Source organism: Eretmochelys imbricata, chromosome 19, assembly GCF_965152235.1.
Source record: "Eretmochelys imbricata isolate rEreImb1 chromosome 19, rEreImb1.hap1, whole genome shotgun sequence".
NCBI classification, from domain to species: domain Eukaryota; kingdom Metazoa; phylum Chordata; order Testudines; family Cheloniidae; genus Eretmochelys; species Eretmochelys imbricata.
In genome coordinates this window covers 2,842,737-2,864,241 of record NC_135590.1, presented here as the reverse complement: position 1 = coordinate 2,864,241, position 21,505 = coordinate 2,842,737, and the positions used below count along the sequence as shown (strand labels likewise).

The following is a 21,505-nucleotide window of genomic DNA, read 5'->3' as shown; positions in this document are numbered from 1 at the left end:
CAGCTCATGTCTCTGTGGCTCTGTCCAGCCCCAGGTTGCAGAGTGCTTTGCAAACATTACCCAACCCTCGGCTCTCGGGGTGCATTACGTCACCCTGCTGGGGAGGGGCCAGCTCTGCGGCCACATCTCACCTCCCGTGCAGCTTGGCACGCGCTGACTGCCCTAGGGCTGCCTGCACTTCAGCCTCCCCACTGCTGGTGCAGGGGGCATGTCCCAGCCGGGAGGTTTCCCTACATAGACTGATCTGAGAGCAGTGGCTGGGCCTCCTAATAGTCCCGTGTGTTCTATAGATAGGGAAACTGAGGCGTGCAGAGTCTGGAATAGAACTCAGGAGTCCTAGCTCTCTCACCCCTCCACCCCCTTCTCCAAACACCACTCTCCTCCCAGAGCTGAGAACACAGAACCCAGGAGTCCTGGCTCCCAGGGCTCTGCTCTAAGCTCTAGATAGTGCTGGATCAGACCGTTATTTACAAACCATGACGTCAGGGTCTGTTCAGTCTGGAGTGCAAGGTCTGAACCCCCCAAGAGGCCCCACACTGCTGTGATAGGCAGGGCTGTGGCCCTGGAGCTGAGGGGGGGCCTCACTTCCCCGGGCAAAGCGACGACTCGCCATGCGCGTGCCCCTGCATGTGTGTGTCTGAACGGGCTGGCTGCACCCTGCAGCTCTGGCAGGCATTCCCCACGCGAACGCTCAGCAATCACGGCAGCGTCGCCCTTCCCTGCCACCAGCGGCTTGTGGGTCCCGTTGGGGTCTCCTGGCCGGAGCTGCTGCTCCCACGGTCTCTCGGCGGAGTTTGGGGCTGATGGCTCCCTGAAGAGACACAGCCAGCGCCAAGGGAGCAGAACGCAGCCCCTCTCCCCCAAACGGAGCAGGGCGCCAGCTCCACGTGCAGCAGCCGAATGATGCCCCCAGTTGGCTCCCAGCGCCAGACTGTGCCAGCCCCTGGCATGCTCCTTGGGGCTTGGAGCCTGTGTGACGAAGCAGGACTGTTCTCAGTGTTTCCTCTGAATACTGTGGGGGTGCCTCATTTCCCCTAGGCAGTTCTTAAGTCTCTAGGTGGTGGGATAAGGGTGTGTGATGGTTGCAGAGCCCTAGAGGGCAGGTGTGTGCAGGGCTCTGGACACAGAGAATGGCCGACACCCTGTTTCCTGGCAACGGATGGCCTGTCCCTTCCCCCCTGTGAGGTGAGAGCTAAAGGGTTGGAGAACAAAGGAATCAGGTGCCCTCCTGGCCTGGGAAAGGGACAAAGCCCAGAGGAGGAGAGGCTGGGGGGAGTTTCATTTTGGGGCTGGCTGGGGACATGGAGTGAAGGGCAGACATGGTTTTCTGGCTCACTGCCCCCCCCAAAATGGACCCAGCTGAGGGGTCCTGTTCTCTGCACCTACAAGCTCTGTTTTAGACCATGTTCCTGTCGTCTAATAAACCTTCTGTTTTACTGGCTGGCTGAGAGTCCCGTCTGACTGCGAAGTCGGGGGGCAGGACCCTCTGGCTTCCCCAGGACCCCGCCTGGGCGGACTGGCTGTGGGAGGCACATGGAGGGTCAGAGGATGCTGAAGGCTCCGGGGTCAGACTCAGGAAGGTGGAAGCTGTGTGAGCTGTGTCCCCTGCAGACAGTCTGCTCCCAGAAAGGAGACTTTCCCAGAGTCCTGACTGGCTTCGTAGGGAGCAGTTCCAGAGCATCGCCCAGGGACTCCGTGACAGCCTGTTCCTGGGGCGGGCTCGGGGTGGGGACAGTGTTGGGCTGCAGGCAGAGCTGCTCTCAGGCCTTTGAGCCCCCAGTGCCTGGTTTCTGCTGGCCTGATCCCCTTCCCATCTGTGGCACGGTCAGTGGGATTCATGGGATCCCAGCTCAGATGTGGTGTGTTCAGGCGCTGGGTCTCCATGGCCGTGCTGGGAACATGGAGCCACAGCTGACTGGGTGACCCACAAGCTTAGGAAAGACTCTCACCGGGCAGGTGCCCTTGTGTAGACAGGGCTCCGGCAGCCCTTTCCACCAAGGATGCTGGTAGCAGGGCCTGGCCGGAGGCGGGGGTCTGGGTCACGCTGTGTATTAAGGTCACATTTATAAAGGATTAATAGACGCTAATCAGTTGTCACCTGCTTGCTTATAACTGGCACTTCCTGCCGAGTGGCTTTGAACTGTTCCCATGCGAGCTTCCAACGTCCGCGGCCACTCATCCATACTGGCCCCGTAACCCAGGCTGAGGCCAGGAGACGCCATGGGGCAGCGGCGTCTCCACGCACCCTGCTGGTGCTCTGTGAGTGTGCAAGGATGGCACAGCTGCACTGCACGTCTAGCGTGCCCACACCGCATTGCACATGTGCCCCTCCCGCTGCGCCCAGTGGCCAGGGGATCTCCGCAGGGGGCCAAAGAAGGGCTGGGCGCTGGCTGGGCCTTTGGATGCAGGCGAGCGAGGTCAGGAAAAGAGGAAATGTGCCAAGGATGAGATTGGACTGCCCAGGAGTGACCTCCCCCTGCCGGGGAGCTGGGCGTCTCTCCTGCCCTTCCCTGGCGGCTGCTGCAGCAGTTACTTAGCTGGCCCAGTGCTTCCCAGGCTGCTCCCTGCTTGTTTTAGTCTAGGCGATTATTCAGTGGCTTTGCAACAGCCTGGCCAGGGAATCGGCTGCTTTCCGAGGCCCAGGCTGGCTGAGTCACTGCTGCTGAGCTAGGGCTCCACTGACGGGCATACGGGTTCTCCTGGTCAGTCTCTGTGTGAGCGTGAGTCCCTCGAACCTGGCAGGCCTGTGTCTGAATGGGGAGTTTTCTGTCCATGGTGTTACGAAGGCAAACTCCTATGGATGGACTGACACGTGCCCGTGCGCCCGCTTCTCCCCCATCGGGCACACGCCCTTCCCAAGACTTCTCCAAACACGCTGTGTTACAGTTTCCGCCCTCTCTGGTTCTGACCCAACCTTGGCCCCGCTCCTGGGGCTGGCGAATGGGCTGGAAGTGGCATTCGTCCCTCTGGTGCGTGCCCGGCGCGTGTCGCCCTTGCAGCGTGCTCTGGCTTTTCTCTCGTGCTGCTCCGTGAATGGGCAGGAGCAGCTGAGCGCTCGGTTCTCTGAGCAGGGGCATGGAGGGAATCAGTGCAGTAAATCTCGTGAGCTATGAAAGCATGGGCTGGGATCCCACTGCCGGCGCAGCCATCCCGGCTCCCAAACCCCTCCATAGCCGAGCCAGGCTGCCCAGGCAGGGCCCTCGCAGTTAGAGGTTAGAGGAGCAATCGGTGCGGGCAGCCCCTGACCGGGACATTGGGGTTAGAACGTGTCACATTTAAACCTAACGGATGGAGAGCAGTGATTATGGCTCTGAGCAGCGGCTGGCGAACACAGTGCAGCAGAAGGCGGCGGGAGGGGGGTGGCCCTGGCCTTGGCATCACAGTTTGGGAGCTGGGTCCATGGGGCTGGATGCCCTGTTGAGCTCACACTTGGTGCTGGATTCTCGGGAGGTTCTGGCTGTTGGTGTCCCAGTTGGAAGCTGCTGGGCATGAGAATTCAGCCCTTGTTTCCAAGCCTGACTGCGAGCAGAGCTCTCCAGGAACCCAGCCCCGAGGACCGGTGCTGAGCTCTGTGAGAATCTGGCCCAACTGGGCCAAAGCTGTCCTGGTGCGGCTGCACGGGGGCCGTGAGTCCTGGAGCCGAGCTGCCCGGCTCACGCTGCCTGTGCGGCCCCGGTGATGCCAATGCTGACACCCGCTGCCTTGTAAACAAAACGCCCCTTTGATCTGGCATGTAACGTGCCCACGCCGCAGCAGACTGATGGGTGGGAGCAGCCTGGCAGGAGAGGTGCATGCATGAGCAATTCCTCGCAGAGGCGGGGGACGCTGTGTCTGTGGGCGCAAGGACCAGGGCCAGCTCCTGCCACTGGGGAAATGGGTTTCTGTGTGTCAGGGACTTACCTGTTTGGGGAGGGCTCTTTGGGTGTGTTGGAGGCAATGCCAGTGAGACAGAGCAAATCAGGGTTAGGGCCGACTCCCTACCTCCCTTCCCCCCCACCTCTGCCGGTGCCCCTCAGTCCCGACCCACAGCCCCTGCTGCTGTCCCAGCCCTAGGCCGCCCATGGCTCTGCCAGTGCCCCTCTGCCTGGCACACAGAGGCAGCTGTTCATGCCCAGCTGCACGCTGACTTTTTGACCAGTGAAGGCCCTTTGTGGGTTCGATCGTGTCCTGTGCTGGGGCAGCCAGTGCCCCTCCATGTCCGTCCGTCTGTCTCCTCCCCGCTGCAGGGGAGGCCAGTGCTGGCAGTTTTGCTCCAGCTGAGTTCTGAATTGAGGAGCTCAGAGGTGTGATCCCGCTCGGGGAAGCGAGGGCGCCGCGCTTGGGAGAGGGGGTCACAGGGATCGACTGGTGCCCAGGTGCATGGAGCAGGCACGAGCCACCCTAGCCACAGAGCAGAGCATGGACGGGTTAGCTCTTGGTCCTTGTTAGGGGTGGGAGTGTGGGGAAGGGACCAGCCATGGTCAGGCCCCTTCCCTGGAGGGTTCTGGGCCCTTCGCCGTCCCAGGAGTGGCCAGGGCTCTGGGAGAGCAGTGCCATCGCACTCTCCCCAGCCTGGCTCGTGGCGGTGTCCCACCAGGGACCCCACGGCACTGCAGGCCCCCCTGCATCTGCGGTGGGATCCTGGCCCCTCCCAAACTGCCCAGGGGCTGCCCTCTCCTGGGCTAGCGCTGATGGGGCCTTGGTGCAGCCACCGGCCGTGTTGCTGGCATGCCGCCATGGCACCGGTGTGGGGAGAGCGCCCACGTGGTCCAGCCCGGTGATTGGCATCTGGTGGGCCTGCTCCCTCAGGGCCCTATGGCTGGGGGCACTTTTCCCATTGGCCGTGCTGCCTTATGATGCGTCTGTGACCCCTTGGCGTAATGGGGGCAGCCTGGGCCCAGTGGGCAGGCTGAGGCGACGGCTTGTCTGTGGGGACAGGCGTTGGCTTAGCTGCCCGTGCCCTTCATATGTGTGTGTCTGTCTGTCGGACTCCTCTGTGGATGCTCCATAGTGACACACTAATGCAACACATTGTAAGGAGAGTCATCACTTTAGATAAGCTATTACCAACAGGAGAGTGGGTTTGTGTGTGTGTTGGGGGGGGGTGGGGAGAAGGCCCACCTTGATTATCATACACATTGTAAGGAGAGGTTTCAGAGTAACAGCCGTGTTAGTCTGTATTCGCAAAAAGAAAAGGAGGACTTGTGGCACCTTAGAGACTAACCAATTTATTTGAGCATGAGCTTTCGTGAGCTACAGCTCACTTCATCGGATGCATACCGTGGAAACTGCAGCAGATTTTATATATACACAGAGAATATGAAACAATACCTCCTCCCACCCCACTGTCCTGCTGGTAATAGCTTATCTAAAGTAATCATCAGGTTAGGCCATTTCCAGCACAAATCCAGGTTTTATCACCCTCCACCCCCCCACACAAATTCACTCTCCTGCTGGTGATAGCCCATCCAAAGTGACAACTCTTTACACAATGTGCATGATAATCAAGTTAGGCCACACTCTCCTGCTGGTGATAGCCCATCCAAAGTGACAACTCTTTACACAATGTGCATGATAATCAAGTTAGGCCATTTCCTGCACAAATCCAGGTTCTCTCACTCCCTCACCCCCCTCCAAAAACCCACCCCCATACACACACAAACTCACTCGAACCTGGATTTGTGCAGGAAATGGCCTAACTTGATTATCATGCACATTGTGTAAAGAGTTGTCACTTTGGATGGGCTATCACCAGCAGGAGAGTGAATTTGTGTTGGGGGGGTGGAGGGTGAGAAAACCTGGATTTGTGCTGGAAATGGCCTAACCTGATGATTACTTTAGATAAGCTATTACCAGCAGGACAGTGGGGTGGGAGGAGGTATTGTTTCATATTCTCTGTGTATATATAAAGTCTGCTGCAGTTTCCACGGTATGCATCTGATGAAGTGAGCTGTAGCTCACGAAAGCTCATGCTCAAATAAATTGGTTAGTCTCTAAGGTGCCACAAGTACTCCTTTTCTTATTGTAAGGAGAGCGATCACTTTACATAAGCTATTACCAGCAGGAGAGTGGGGTGGGGAGAGAGAAAACCTTTTGTAGTGGTAATCACCCATTTTTTCATGGTTTGTGTGTATAAAAACGTCTTCTGTACTTTCCACAGCATGCATCCGATGAAGTGAGCTGTAGCTCACGAAAGCTCATGCTCAAATAAATTGGTTAGTCTCTAAGGTGCCACAAGTCCTCCTTTTCTTTTTACTAATGCAACAGCCCCGGATCCAGGCCCTTCTCCGTCCCCACTTGCTGGCATTGCGAATCCCTGCCTGGCTCCTGTGATGGACACGGGCAGCCCCGACAGCAGGGCTGGGATAAACCGCTCCCAAGGGGACGCGCTCTCCAACCCGCACGCAGGCCCCACTGCAGCTGGAGGGGGCCGACGCCTCTCGTCAGCGGGCAGGGACCTGGGTGCCGCCAGCGAAGGGGCAAGTGTCCTGAGCCCCAGGTAGCAAACAAGTCATGGCACCTTCACTCCGGGTGACCTTTTGGTACCACGCTCCCAAAGGAACGTCAGTGCCCCTCGATCCTGAACTGCCGCCCCCACTAGCCTTGCCAGCTCTGCCGGACGGCCCGCACGGCTCTATGACGGTGGGTGTGGGGTGCCCTCCCAATGCGCCCGCCTGTAGCCATGGGCAGGAGCCTGCCCCGCTCTCTGCTGACTCCCACCAACCCAGCTGTGTGTGTGTGGGGACGGGGTGTGTGTGTGTGTGTGTTCCCCTGCTTTGTCTCGCTCCTGCTGGGCTGGGAGAGTCCTACCCGTCCGTCTGGTCAGGCCCAGTCTGTCGCTTCCTGTGGGAGCGGGTGGGGTGCGGGAGGCGCTGGGTGGCCCCGCACGGGGGAGGCTGCCTTTGGTTGCTGGAGATGCCTCGGCCTCACATGGACATTCTTGCAGCATTAGTCAATTGTTGTGCGCAGAGCACTTGCCGCAGGCTCTGTCTCGGCTGCTGGGACCAGAGCTGGGCTGGAGCGATGACGTGGTGGGAGCTGGGAGGGCACTGTCCTGGGCTGGGAAAGGCAGCTCCCGCTCCAGCGCTGGGAAGGGATGGGGTGCTGTACCCACAGCCAGCCGGGGGGGTCCTGCCTCCTGCCGTGCAGTCTGTCCAGCCCCAGGCCCTCCCCTTCCCCACCCCGGGAACCCTTCCCTTGTGAGTGGTGCTGTTTTGGGGCAGGCTTAGCTCTGAGCCAAGGATCCAGGACCCTCAGCCCCCACCTGGGAGTAGGGCAGGCAGCTGCTCCCACAGGAAACAGGGTGGCTTTGTGCCCTGCTGGCTGATGGCCGGTGCCGGGCAGTGCCAGGCCCTGGCCGATGGGCGCTCTATGCATTGTGTGAGCTGGCCAGAGGGATGCGATGTGCCTGGCACCTGTAGCATGGGGCTGTGTGACTGTGGGGGTTGTGGGGCGCGTGGGCAACTGCTAACTGCCGTGGGGCCCTGCCCTCCATGGGAGGCACGGCTGTGTTCGGAAGGGGGCAAGGCAGGGCCTGTGGGATCTGGGCCCAGCAGTGCCCAGAAATGCGCCCTGGGCAAGCCGCCCGCCAGGGCGGTTCCAAGCCCAGCCTCCTCCGCTGGGGCTGACCCCACTGCCCAGGCCTGAGAGACCAGCACTGGGTGGCCCTTGTATGAGACGCATGGGGGCCCCCAGGGGCTGCCCCATGCCTGGCAGAGCTGGAGGGGGCTGCTGAGGGACTTGGGGGAGAGGGGTACTCGGGGAGCTGGGAGCGGGAGCCAGGCCGTGAGTCACAGGCTCTGGGGCTGGAGTGAGCAGTGTTCAGTGTCACTTCTCACATCCTGTCCTTGGTTCCTGTTTCGAGGCTAGAAGAGTCTGCGCCCATTGGGGAGGGCGGTGCCAACTGGCTCCCCTCTGCCGCTATGGCCCAGTGCAGAGCCAGGACGATGCCAGGACGGCCCTGCCCGGCCACTGATCACCCTGGCCCTGGAACGCGGCGGGCAGGGGTTGCTGCTGAGTGAGGCCATGGGCCAGGGCGCTGGGGTGGGGTGGGGTGGCAGAGCGGGGCTCTGGCACGCCGACCTCCCCCGATTTCTGCCCCAACATGGTGGAGATCTTCCCTGGGGCCCAAGCGTGGGGCTGGCCTGGGCTCTGGGGAAGGATTGACCTTGTTCTCTTCTGCTTCTGTGTTTCAGCTAAAGCAGCAATCCCTTCAGGGCAGAGCGTCCCCCCCAAGAGTGACCAGCCAGCTCCTGCTGCAGCCTCCTCCCCGTCTACAGGAGAAACACTGCCCCCCAGGAGTGACTGGCCTGCCCCTCCCGCAGCGACCCCTATGGGAGAGTGCATCCCACCCCAGAGCGACCAGCCCTCCCCCCCTGCCACACCCACCCCTGTTGCAGTGACCCCTCTGGGAGAAGCCCCGCCCCCACAGGGAGACCAGCCAGCCCCTGCTGCTGCCCCCCAACCTCCAGGAGAAGCCCTACCCCCGCAGCGAGGCCAGTCAGCCCCTGCCGCTGCCCCCCCACCTCCAGGAGAAGCCTTGCCGCCCTGGGGAGACCAGCCAGCCCCTGTCCCCGCACCTCTAAGAGAAGCCTTGCCCCTCCAGCGAGACCAGCCAGTCCCTGCCTCTGCCCCCCCATCTCCAGGAGAAGCTCTGCCCCCCCGGCGAGACCAGCCAGCCCCTGCCGCTGCCCCCCCATCTCCAGGAGAAGCCCTGCCCCTGCAGCAAGGCCAGCCAGCCCCTGCCTCTGCCCCCCCACCTCCAGGAGAAGCTCTGCCCCTCCAGCGAGACCAGCCAGCCCCTGCCGCTGCCCCCCGACCTCCAGGAGAAGCTCTGCACCCCCGGCGAGACCAGCCAGCCCCTGCTGCTGCCCCCCCATCTCCAGGAGACGCTCTGCCCCCACAGCCAGCCTCAGCCAGCCAGCCAGCCAGCCCCAGAGACCAGCCAGCCCCAGTAGTTGCTCCAGCCCCTGTGGAAGAGACCCCTTCAGGAGCAAAGAGCCCTCCAGGAAATGCCCGGCTTTCCCCAGCTGCAGCCGCCCCCACGGGAGAAACGCTACCCCCCAGGAGCGATGGGCCATCCCCTGCCACTGCCGCTTTTCCGCCACCTGCCGCAGCGGCCACCAGCCCCAGACCCAAGCAAGGTGCGTGCATCTCTGGGGCAGTGCTGCACAGGGCCTTGGGTACCTCCTCTTCTGCCCCCATAGCCCTGGCCCGAAGGGATGATTCCCGCTTGGCGGACAGGCCCAGAGCAGCGGGGCTGGGATGACCCGAGTGCCCGTGGCCGGCCCACATGGCGCCTGGGATCTCCCCATCGTGGAGTTCACTCACAGGAGCTGGTGCGTTGATCCCTGCAGCCGGCTCTGGGGGCTGAACCAGGCTTTGCAGGGACTGCCCAGGGCAGCTGGGGCCCGGGGCGGGTGTGCGGCCCCAGAGCGCCCCTCTGCAGGGATTAGCGGGAGCATCCTGGCCAGCATGGGGGCTGCGCCGGTCACGGCACGGAGCACCTGCCCGTGCTCTCAGGCCACGGTCCGGTTCCCTGGGCAGCTCTTGGCTGAGGCCATGTGTCCAGGGCAAAGAGGCAGCAGACACAACCCTCATGGATCACACGTCGGGCGCCTTCCCCTCTGCCCAGCAGATGTCCCGAGCCTCCCCTGGCCGGCTGGCTGGGGCCAGGGTGGGGCTTCAGAGCCCTGTGCTGAGCAGATTTTCTCTCGTCTCCCCCCAGGTGCCCAGAAAGCTGAAGCAAGGCAGAGGCAGGCGAAGGAGCGGAGGGAAGAGCGGGCCAAGTACCTGGGTGAGGAGCCAGTGAGGCTGGCGTAAGCCCCAGGCCAGGCCCCTTGCAGAAGGGAGCTGGGGGAGAGGGCCCTGTGTGCGGGTGCCCTGGGCTCTGGGGACCTGTTTGTCTCTGGTGGGCGATGGGCACACGGCAGCGTGGAGAGGGCGCCGTGGGCACCAGGGACGTGGCCTGGATTTGGTTCTCAAAGGGGAAAGCGGGATAAAGACAAACCCAGTTAGAGGAGCTCTGTGGGTTCATTGGGAGTCTGATTAGCCGGGAGTCGCAGGATTAGCCCCGGGCGGTGGGATCCTGGCGAAACATGGTGCCCCTGCTGCCCCAGGAGCCCTGAGCGAGCCAGGGCCTCGTGCTCTCGCAGCTCCCGGCAGTCGCACTGCAGGGCCCCCTCTGCGTCCCCACACAGCAGCCTCCTTGTCTCCCAACTATTTCCACCCTCATTCCCCCATTGTTTCCCTGAATATGCTTTTCAGGCCGGCTTCTCTACTCCCTTTTGTCCTGGCCCTGGGCTCCTCCCCTCCGCGCCCAGCCGTTGCTGCGGGTGCCTCTGCCCCAAATCCTCCCCCGACACCTGTGGCTCTGACTCCTGCTGTGGGCTTCCGCCTGCAGGGAGCTCGGCAGAGCCCAGCTCCTCCGGCCACCTGACCCCAGCAGCTGCACGGCCCCACCCTGCCCAGCTCTGGGCCCCTCCAGAGCTTCTGCTCCAGCACTCCCTGGGGGGATCTAAGCGAGCGGACGGTCAGAGGTGCTGTCCCAGGGCTTCCCACCCTTCCTCAGGCAGTGCCCCATCCCCTGCCGATCCAGACTGGCCACTGCTCCCCCCGCTGCTGCCTGGCCAGAGTCCGGAGGAAGGGGGAAAAGTCCATCATGCCTGTGGCCAGCAACACTGTGCTGGGGGCTGCCTCCTGGGCATTGGAGCTGGGCCCGGGTGCCCTCCCCTGCCCTCCTTTGCTGTATCTGCCTGGGGCAGTGAAAGGGGGCCAGCTTAGATGGGGTGCCCATCGTGCTTGGCACTGCCTGGCCCCAAGAGCAGAGAGGCCCAGGACGGAAAGGGCCGTTTCTAGAGGCCCTGCACTGTCATGACTTTTAACTGGAAGGGCCGGGTGGGGTGCTGCGGCCTGAGCCCAACCACCCAAGCCAGGGCCCTGGGCAGGAACCTGGCCCAGCCTGGCCCAGCGGCGCAGGCCGGCCAGCTCGCCGGGGGCTGGGTGTTGCGGGCTCCATCCCCTCACAGCCGCGCTCTCTCGTGGCAGCCACCAAGCGAGCGCTGTGGCTGGAGAAGGAGGAGAAGGCCAAGGTGCTGCGGGAGAGGCAGCTGGAGGAGCGCAGGAAGCGGCTGGAGGAGCAGAGGCTGAAGGCAGAGAAGCGTCGGGCCATGCTGGAGGAGCGCCAGAGGCAGAAGCTAGAGAAGAACAAGGTGGGCGCGGGGATGGGCAGGGCAGGGGCAGCCTTTGGTTGGCATAAAACACCCCTGGGTACGAGATCTCCAGGCACAAAACAGGATGGAAAAACCACCCCAAACTCTCCAGCCCCTAGAAGAGTCACCCCAGGCCCCACCTCCCCTGTGCACCTGTAACCCCCACTGCATGCCCCACCCCGCCTCCCCTGTGCCCCTGCACGCCCCCAGCATGCAATTGCCCCCTAGCTCCCCCTGCACCCACAGACCCGTGTCCTGCACCTCCCTCCACAGGCCCTGGCAGTGCTGGGGGCGGCTGGCGACAGGTGCTTGTCCTGGCTCGCTATGGAGCCCACGTCACGGCTCCTTCTCCTTCCCCGGTACTTGTTTCAGAGCCAGCCCCTCACCCCGGCCCCCAACCCTGACCCCTCAGGCGGGGCCCCGATGCTGGGATGCAGCTGCAGGCTGCTCTGCGCCTGATCCCCCAGCCTCTCACCCCCTCCTCTCCTTGTCGCAGGAGCGCTACGAAGCCGCCATCCAGAGGTCAGCCAAGAAGACCTGGGCCGAGATCCGGCAGCAGAGGTGGTCATGGGCTGGCGCGCTGCACCAGAGCTCCTCCCGGCACAAGGATGGTGAGTCGGGGGCTCAGGCGCACGCCTGGCTGGGCACAAGCTGCCTGGGCTCCGCACTGGCGTGCAAAGATGAAAGGGGGGGATGTGGAATCCTAGGCCACGTGGGGCACCGGCTCTCTGCAGCGGGCCAGGCTCTTCAGTCGGCTGTGCCAGGGTTCACCCACCGCAGCCTGCCTCCAGGCTGCTGCTGGGAATGGCCGAGGGAGGGGCTGGGCAGGTTTGCAGTGTCCAGGTAGGGGCAGGGCCGGGGGGATCCATCAGAACCTCCTTGCCCCTGAGCAGCTGCCTTCTGCGAAGCGGCACCAGCGTGGTACCCTGCGACCGTCAGGGCCCCTCCCTCTGCGCCGGGTTGTCGCTCTCGGTGCCCTCGCCCTGTGTGTGGGCTCTCCGTGTTCGCATTGCCCAGCGGAGTTCAGTGGCTGGTGTCCTATCCGCGGGCAGGGGTGTTGGCGCCCGCTCGCTCCCCGTCTCCAAAGCCGTGCCCCCGCCTGGCCGTTCCTGGGCAGCCCGCAGGAAGGGGAGTGACGTCGGCCGGTTGTTGTGACTACAGATCTGTGTTGGTGCCGTGTCGCCCTCTGTCTCGCTGGGAATGTGAGCATGTGTGGGAATGGCACGACGTTCTGGGGGCCCGTGCCGCCGTCACCCCGTCCCCGTGGCGCGGGCCAGTCGACGGCTGGTCTGCGTGTGCTGAGCTGGGGCTGCACAGAGCGCCATGCATCGCGTTCGCTTCGCCTTCCGGGGAGCCCCTCGCGGGCAGGTGGGATGGGACTCGGAGTCATTTGTCCCCTTTACTGCCACTCCCCCCGTTCCTGGGCACTCAGCTGGGACTGGCACTGCCCAGGGTTCGCGCCGCCCCCCCCCCAACGAACAGGTCTGAGCAGGGCCCGAATGGGGGAAGCTCTGCCCACAAACAAGCTCCGCCCTGTGAGGTCCCCTCTCCGGGTCGGTGGGAGCAGCTCCTGGCTCAGCCGCCTCTGCGTGCGGCTTCACCACGCCCAGGGCTCTGCTGGGCTCAGCTCCGCTTTGACTGAGGGGAGAGAAACCTATGGAGGCAGCTCCCCAAGCTGCCCACCCGTGGCACCAAAATGCAGCGTTGCTCCCCGTGAGTTGTGCAGATCAGGGACACGCCCCCACAACCCTCTCTGCTCTTCCGCACGTGAGGCGTGAAATAGTGAACCGTGCTGGCATTGAAGTGATCCCGGCTGGGCCGCTGAGCGAATGGGGCGGTTCTCCTTGCCGAGCTGTGGGTGCAGGCTCTCTGCAGACTCAAGTAAATGTCTCTGCCTCATGTGCACGCGGGCCATGTTTCTGGGGTTCTCTCTGCAGCCAGAGCAGCTAGAGGCTGGCTGTAAGGGGCGCAGGCCGAGGCACTGGAGAGGCAGTGGCATGAGAGAGGTGGGGGTGCCTGCTGGCTGAGTCCAAGTCCCGTTTGTGGGGGAACTTGGGAGGGAATGGCTGAGTTTAGTTTGTTTCTACTGGGAGCCGTCGATGGAGCTGGGTTCACAGGCAGGGTCCTGACCTGGGAGAGCTGGGCCCAGCCCTGGCCCTGCCCCAAATTCTGACAGGTGCTTGAACAGTCTGGAGCAACCCAGCCAGCTGGGGACGCCTGTCGCTCCGACTCGCTGCCCTCTGGTTCCGGGGAGCCCAGCATGGGATGCCCCGGATCTGATTGTCCAAGAGGCTGTGCAGCTCGCAATGGGGCAGCCCCCTTGGCGTCTCGGGCCAGCTCCGCCCATCAGCAGCTGCTTTTGCAGATTCCGACCCTAGGCAGTCTGGGGGGAAAGCCCCTTTTTGCTCTTAATTTTTTATTATTTTTTTTAATGGTTCTTTCCCAAGCAATGAACTGACCAGGAGATTCCCCCGCTCCCCCCAGCCCTGTCTGACACCCCATCCTGCTGCAGGGGTCTCTCACATGCTGCCAGGCTCCCTGCTCTCAGTGGGGCGTCGGGATGTGCAGGAGGTCTGCTCCGTCGGGCTCGCCTGGCATCTGGGCCAAGGGCGCCCAGACCTGCCCCACAGACAGCCCTGGAGCCCCGGCCTGAGTGCCACGTCCCTGCCTCAGGGCTCCGCTCTGGCTGCCAGCCTGTGCCGCTCAGCAGCTGCTGGCTCGGTGCAGAGGAAGCCCCAGCTCCCACCTCCAAGGCGTGGGGCTGCCTGGAGCACTGTGGGACGAAACCTTCCCAGGAACTCTCCTCCCAGCCGTCCCATGGCTGGTCCCTGGCTGGGACTCCTGGCAGTAGCCGAGCTGCTCCCCCTCCCTTGCACCGCCCCGGGAGGGCTGACCCCAACCAAGGAAAGCTGCAATGAGTTAGATCGGAGCGGGCAGTTCCACCCTGGGGCAGCCCCTCAGGTGGGCTGAGCCTGCCCTGGCCCATGTCTGAGATGGAGGTTAGTCCCCAGCCCGTGGCACTCTGATGCAAACTCCCACCGCGCCATGCGATGCAATGAGCCGTGCTCAGAGAGGGCCGGGACTGGAGCAGGACAGGATCGAGTGGCCACTGGTGGAGTCGGGGGGCTGGGTTCAGTGTGTATGTTTGGGGGGAGCCTGTCTAGTGCCCCCTCTCGCACGCCCCCCCAGCCTCCTCTCCAACCAAACTCTGCTGGCGCCAGCTACGCTGTGCAATGGGGCTGGGATTCAGGAGAGGTGAACTGCCCTTTGACCCCAAGCTGGAGTCCTCAACCTGCAACTTCTGAGCCCACCCTGGCACCGCCCCTGCTCCTGGCAGCCTCCAAGACCAGACACAGACCCGGCTTCTCAAGAGGCCCAGCTGTACGGGGCCCAGGTGCGTCGTCCCAAGGCACCCAGCCAGGTCCTGGAGGAGGAGATCCCTGTCTGATGAGCAGAACCACTCACGGGCCGGGCCAAGCCAGAGTGCCACGGGGCACTGATGCTGTTCAGCGCTCCCTCCAGCCGGTGCTTCCCCTGGGCAGAGCGTCCAGCACCTCCGGTGGATGTTCCAACAGCTCTCAGTGGATCCCAGCAGCTGTCCTTGTGCCTCCTGTGTGCTGCTCCCAGGGCTCTGTCTCCTGCCTGCGCTGGGCTGCTCTGACGCTGCCCCTCCACCCCTGCAGTCCTGTGCTGGGAGCAGACCTCCTCCTGGAGCCCCGGCCTCCGCCCCAGTGCCCACATCCCCGCCGAGGGGAGCTCCGTCCTGCCACTCGAGGGGCGCACGATGCTGCATGCCTGCATGCAAGGTTCCCCCGGCTTCCAGCCGCCGTGACCTTAATGCCCTTGTGTCTTTTCCCTCCTTTAGGTGCGAGCCGGTGCTCAGTGTCCGCTGTTAACCTCCCCAAACACGTGGACTCTATAATCAACAAGCGGCTCTCCAAATCCTCCGCCACTCTCTGGAACTCTCCCAGTAGAAGTAAGAGACCTTTGCCTTTCCCACCAGTGCATGGGGCCAGTGGGGAGAAGCAGCTGAGGGAGCTGACCCCAGCTCCAGCCCAGCACTAGGGAGATGCCCCTTTGAGTGCCAGGCAGTGCCCATCCCCCCCAATCCCTGCCCTCGCAATGTGCCGCCCATGGAGAGGGGAGAAGCCGTTTGCTGTTTTTTCTTGCAGGAAGAGCCAGGAGCTCGCAGGCGTCTCCTCGCTTGCTGGGCGAAGCATCCTCCCCGGCCTGTCAGCGTGGCGCTCTGCCTGTGACCCAGGTCTCCAGTGGGGAACCAGCCGGTTCTCTGGGGAACCCCCCATGTTCGGTGGGAGCTGAGGCCATGTTCGGGCATTGCCCCCCACCCTCGGCAGCTCTCACTCAAGGGAGCCGGGGGAAAGCTGCACAGGGCCGGTGAATTCAGCACCAGAGGGGCTGGTGTCAGACGCACTGGGGTCCTTGCTGCCCCTCGGGTGGGGGGTGGGGAGGGTGAGCAGGCCGGGTGCTTGTGATGCTCTGTTAGTGTGACTGGCATGTGGGGCACCTGGGGTTGCATGTGTGATCCGGGGGGAGGGGGTGGGGATGGCGCTGCTGTGCTCAGAGCATGGGGTCACGGTTGGGCTGCCAGCATCTTGGGCTCCATCGGCTATGGGGCAGGGTGGGGGGGTTGCTGAGGGATGGCGCCCTCCGGACTGCTGGCCTACAGCTGGCCCGTCCCCACCGCAGTGCTCGGGGGGGAGGGGCTAGCTCTTGGTCCGGCTCCGCCCCGCCCTGGCAGCATGGGCCATGGGGGCCTGGCGGGCGGAGCAGGAGTCTGTATGCGCCGTGCCCCTCCAGACGGGCTCCTAGGCAGGGCGGCTCGCCGCGAAGAAGGCTGGCAGTGCCAGGCCCATGGCCGCTGCCTGCACGGGCTGCCTGGCTCTGCAAGGAGCTTGCTCGAGGAGCCGGAGCCCTGTTCCCAGCCCCGCACCGCGGCTCCCCGAGCCAGAGGACTATTTATAACCCCCGAGCTGCTGTTCTGTTTGCCAGTTGCCTAGTGATGAGAGTTTGCAGCCCTCCCGTGCTGCGGAGGTATAAATAACCCGAGCAGCTGATGGGGTGGTGACTGGCAGGGGCAGGGCTGTCTGAACCTGGCTCAGCTGCCCCACGGGGGCTGAGGGGAGCTGGCTCTGCCAAGGGGTCAGCTGTGAGCGGGCAGGCTGCAGAGCTCTGTGCCAGGGGCTGAGCTGCCCTCCAGGCCTGTGGGTCAGGGCCCAAGCAGCAGGTGCTGCAGCCTGCTAAACCCCAGGGCACATGAGGGTGGGGGTCTGGGTCTCGGGGCTCAGTGGGACAGAGGTACAGCTGACCCCTGAGTTCAGGACTTGCTGTCTCCAGGAGTGTGATGGTCTGAGCCCAGGGCCTGACCCCCAGGAGCCATGGGGCTGTGTTAGCCAGGCGTGGTGCCAGGGGAAGGGCTGGAGAACTCGGTGTTGGCGGTCCTTGTCTGGTGCCCCCCTTTGTCACTCGTGTCCCCAGTTCACCCGACCTGGCCTGGAGGGTCTTTGCTCCCCCCCATGAGAGGGATTCCCAGGAGGGGTGCTGGCTCGTGGCTGAGGCTGTTTTCGGGGTGGGGGTTGCAGTGAAGGGACAGATGGATCCCAGCAGGGCCCAAAATGGGGATGGGTAGGGGGAGACTGCCAAGGGCAGCACATGGTCCTGGAGCTGCGGTGTCAGCCCTGTGGAGTCGTTGCACTCGGAGCGTCGGCCCGCGTGGCTGAGCAGGTGTTCGCCGTCCGGGGGCTGAGCTGGGCCCAGGGTCCATGGGGATGCCAAAGCCAGTGCCCCCTTCCCCCACAGCCGGAGTGATGCAAGCCATGGGTCTAGGCCCAGAGCTGGCCACCACGGTGTGCAGAGGCCTTGGGGATGAGTGCCCTGCCCAGCTCTGGGGAGCTGGCATGGGCAGTGCCTATCCCGTTGTCATCCTGCTGCACCGTTGCCGGCTGGTCTCCTCTTACTGTGTACATTGGTCTGCCCATCTGGCCCCGATTTCACTGGGGCTTCCCCGAGGCGAGTGCCAGGCTGGGGAAGGTGCTGGCTGGGGGCAACCTGGCCAGCAGCAGAGTGAGCTATCCCAGTCCTGCCCTGGAGGGGCCTCAGAGCAGCAGGAGAGAGGGCTTCATGCTTGGCTTAGTCCTTGGCCCTCTGCTGAGACCGGGCTGCGCGAGAGGGCGGCTCTGCAGTGGACAGGCAGGGCCTGGAGGCTCCTTGCCCAAGCTGGCGGCACGTTGCCCTGGCCCCTGCAGGGCGATTCCCCCTGCACCCCGGTGGATAAGGAACTGCAGGCCTGCCGGGCTCCCATCCCTTCCCGTGCCGTGTGGGCTCTGTGGGATGCCCACCGGGAGAGTGGCTCAAGCAGGGCCCACAGGCTGGGGTGGGGGAGAGCAGCCCTAGGGAGGGGGCTGCTGGAAAGGGCTCTGCCCAGCTGAGCCTCTCCAAAGGTCTTGCAGGTGGGACTGCTACCGGGGGGGCGCTGGCAGGCGTCCGGGGGCACCGGGGCCCTAACCCAGGCCCGCCGTCACTCGGGGCGCTCTCCGTGGGCTTGGGAAGGCGGAGGGCTTGGGGTGTCACTGAGGCGTTGAACGGGCTGGCAGCAAGGAGGCCTGGGAATGGAGATGGTGGGGGAGGGGTGGGTGTTTAGCCAGCTGGTGCCAGCATGGACCCAGGGCCTGAGGGTGGGGGCGCACCTGGGCCTGGAGAGGTGCTAAGGTCCCCCTCCCCGAAACTCTTATTTCTTTGCCAGACCGGAGCTTGCAGCTGAGCCCCTGGGAGAGCAGCATTGTGGACCGGCTCATGACGCCCACCCTCTCCTTCCTGGCCCGCAGCAGAAGCGCTGTGACGCTGGCCGGCACTGGCAAGGAGCAGGGTAAGCTGCACCCCGCGGGGCAGCCGGGGGCGCGTGGAGCAAGGAAAAGCCAAAGCCATAGGGCTGGGCAGGGGCTGGTCAGCACCAGACCTCGTCCAAGGAGGCGCCTGGTGACTCAGTCCGTGACAAGCTGAGGTCAGAGATGCAGCCAGCCGGCCTTGGTTCTCCAAGCTTGGGGGTGGGATGGGGGAGCAGCCAGTGCGTTTTGGGGCGGGAAGTGGCTTCTGCTGGGATCCTGGGCCCTGCAGAGCAGTACCTGGACCCCGGGGAAGGGCACACTGACAGGGGAGGGCAGCTGGGTGTCTCTGGAGGATGCTGGGTCTCTGGGCGCCTGTGCCCTGGTTCCCTGCTGGGGGGACAGTGTGGCCTTATGGTAACCTGCCTCTTCTCTCCTATTGCCCCCCTCCCACCCCGCCTTGTACTGTCCTGGGCACGTCTGCACCCGACAGCTCCTCTCTGGTGACCCAGCCCTTGAAATCTGCTCTGGAGACCATGGGCCGGGGCCGGTCGCTCACTTGCTGGCCCCTGAGGCTGGGCCTGGCAGGGTCTCTGCTCTGATGGGTTTGTGCCTCTCGGCTTTGCATGGCTGGGGATTATCCCCCAAGGGTCTGGCTCCCCGCCCCCAGTCACCACACCAGGGTGCCCTGGGCGCTAACGCTGTGTGGCAGGGGGCTAGTGGTCTCAGCCCAGTCTGTCCCCAGGCCTCTGTTCCTCTGGAGACCTCCACATGCTGGGGTCCCCCCACTCCTCTGGAGGAACAGCCCTGCAGCCTGTTGTCTGATGATCCCTGCCCCTGCCAAGGCGGCCAGCCTGACCATGTGTGCTCTCTGCCCCCAGCGGTGCCGGTGTGCCCCCGCTCCGCGTCCACCAGCCCCCTCAGCCCCTGCAACAACCACCGCGTGCAGCGTCGCTGCTGGGAGTGCCGCAGGGCGGTGGCCAGCAGCCCGGACGTGACGCCGCGCCGGAGAGCCGAGTCCTCGCCCGTGAGTGCTGCCCTGTCCCCGAACACAGCTCTCCCTAAGCGCAGCCCTGCGTGGGAACCAAGCGCATCTCCAGCGCCTGGCTCCCCTGGGCCCCGAGCTCTGCCCCCTCGTGTCTGGGAGATGGGGTGGTTTGTCGGGCAGGACCCCGCTGCAGCCAGCCCGTGACGGGCGCTGGCCAGACAGCAAACCCAGCAGGAACAGATCACATCGCTGCTGCTGCCTGCCGCCCACCAGCCAGACCCGACCAGCCCTCGAGGGCCAGGCCAGCCCTTAGTGTCCCCTGCAGAGCAGGCCTTGCCCCTGGGGGGTCTCAGAGCTGGCATTCGGGCTGTGCCCCATAGAAACAGCCCAGTCCTGAGCTGCTCCCAGACCCTGGGCAGATCTCTGTGCCTCGGTTTCCCCTCTGTACCAGGGGGTGACAGCCAGGGGACTGCGAGAGATTCGTGTGCCCCCAGCCTTGGCCCCATCTCGCAAGGAGCTGGCAGGTCGCCAGCCCCTCGTTATCATTCTCCCTGCTCCTGGGCTCTGATTTCTCTCCTCCCCCGCACAGAAGAAGAAGGAGAAGAAGGACAAGGAGCGGGAGAACGCCAAGGAGCGGAGCGCCCTGTCTCGTGAGCGGGGCCTCAAGAAGCACCAGCCCCTGCCCAGCAGCCAGCCCAGATTCCCCCGGCCCGCCGTGGACAGTAGGTCAGGAGCTGCCTCGGCCTGAGCACTGTTAGCCACTCCACAGCCGACTAGCCGAGAGCCATGGGGCCCTGCCAGCGATGCTGGGATGCGGCCTGCCTGGGCCCAGACGGGGGGGCTCTGCAGGGCCCTTGGCCACTGCTTCAAGCTGCGGTGGTGCGAACTGCAGGGCCACGGCGCAGTGGGCAGGCTCAGGGTGGGGGCATCCGCGGTTCACCTTACTACTTTGTTCCTCTTCGTTCACAGCCCGGGGCCAAGGAACCGGCCCTCATCGCCTGCCACCCCCAGCCACCGGCCGGCTTCCCCCAGCCCAGGCCTCGGCTCTCCCCACAAGCCACCACTGCCCCGCAGCGCCCACTCCTCCCGCAAGGGGCGGCCCAGGGCCAAGGAGGAGCGCAAGGAGCGCGAGAGCCAGCTGAAGGCGCGTGAGAGGAAGGAGGAGGAAGAGGAGAGGGGAGCGGCCTCCCCGGCCCCGCCTGACACCCCCAAGACTCCTGGGCCCGCTGAGCAGCCCCCAGGTCTGAGAACACGCACCCTGATCCAGCCCAGAACCCCCGCCGGCCCCTCGCAGGGTCAGGTGGGAAATGGCAGCTCCACCCCCACCAGAGCCCGGGGCCCCGAGCCAGCAGGCATCTGCTTCCAGCGCTCGGGTGTGAGCGGGGTTCTTCCTGCATCAAACAGCTTCACGCCTCCCTGCTTGGGAATGGCAGGACTAGTGGGTTGGAGGAGGGTGCTGGGAGCCAGGACTCCTGGGTTCTATCGCTGGCCCTGGGGAGGGAGGGAGTGAGAGCCAGGACTCCTGGGTTCTATTCCCGCTCTGTGAGGGGCGTGGGGTCTAGTGGTGTAGAGCAGGGGGCGTGGGCGCAGGACGCCTGGGTTATCTCCCTGCGGAGGAAGTGGGTGTGATGAATTTGTTCGTGACACTGTGCGTTCTGCAGGTACTGCTGCCCCCTCCGGCACCCCCAGCCCTACGCCGGCTCCTGCCACGCCTTCGGGCAAACCCATGGCGGGCACCACAGATCGGGAAGAGGCAGCCCGGCTCCTGACAGAGAAACGCCGGCAAGCCCGCGAGCAGCGTGAGCGTGAGGAGCAGGAGCGCCGGGAGCAGGAGGAGCAGGAGAGGTCAGTGGCTCAGCCCCGCAGGGTGGGGGGCTCCTCTGTGCCTGCTGGGATCCCCCGCCGTGCCCAGGGATGGGCAGGCAGCGCTCACCCCACTGCCAGGGGCCCCGATACCCCGCAGTGGGCCTAAGGGGGGGCCTTTGGAGCTTGGCACTTGGGGGCGCTGACTGTCCGCAGGGGCAGACCCTGGAGCAGCCCCGCCCTGTGCCCCATCCGGCTGCCTTGGGAAGCCTCCACGTCTCGCAGGCCGGGCAGCTCGCGGCGGTTGGGGGGCAGGGGGACTGAGGTGCCGTGTGCCGTAGGCGCCAGAGGGAGGAGCAGGCCCGGCGGGAGGCCGAGGAGCAGGCCCGGCGGGAGGCCGAGGCCCGCCGGCTGGAGGAGGCGCAGATGCGGCAGCAGGAGGAGCAGCGCCGCCAGGAGGAGCGCCAGGCCGAGGAGCGGGCCCGAGCCGAGCAGGAGGAGATGGAGCGGCTGCAGAAGCAGGTGCAGGTGGCAGAGTGGGGCGGGGGGTGGGCACGTGGGGCGTGGAGGAGGATGGGGGGCGAGAGGAGGGGAGGGACGGGGAGGGGCAGGATGGGCACAGGGCGGCACGTGGGGTGGGCAGGGCGGGGGTGACACAAGGTCCGGGCCCTGGGCACAGACACCCC

The 21,505-nt window shown here is 64.6% G+C and overlaps 1 protein-coding gene across 1 annotated transcript in view; it reads left to right on the top strand.

Annotated features, from left to right (window-relative positions):
* Positions 1-21,505, top strand: part of MAP7D1 (MAP7 domain containing 1) — a 37,277-nt gene that overhangs the window by 12,213 nt on the left and 3,559 nt on the right. Inside the window, exons 3-13 of the mRNA XM_077838148.1 lie at positions 8,175-9,122; positions 9,707-9,775; positions 11,026-11,189; positions 11,686-11,800; positions 15,055-15,165; positions 17,950-18,072; positions 18,910-19,055; positions 19,606-19,742; positions 19,986-20,257; positions 20,678-20,861; positions 21,161-21,341. Of these exons, the coding sequence (XP_077694274.1) occupies positions 8,175-9,122; positions 9,707-9,775; positions 11,026-11,189; positions 11,686-11,800; positions 15,055-15,165; positions 17,950-18,072; positions 18,910-19,055; positions 19,606-19,742; positions 19,986-20,257; positions 20,678-20,861; positions 21,161-21,341 (2,450 nt within the window). The remainder of the gene's footprint in view (positions 1-8,174; positions 9,123-9,706; positions 9,776-11,025; positions 11,190-11,685; positions 11,801-15,054; positions 15,166-17,949; positions 18,073-18,909; positions 19,056-19,605; positions 19,743-19,985; positions 20,258-20,677; positions 20,862-21,160; positions 21,342-21,505) is intronic.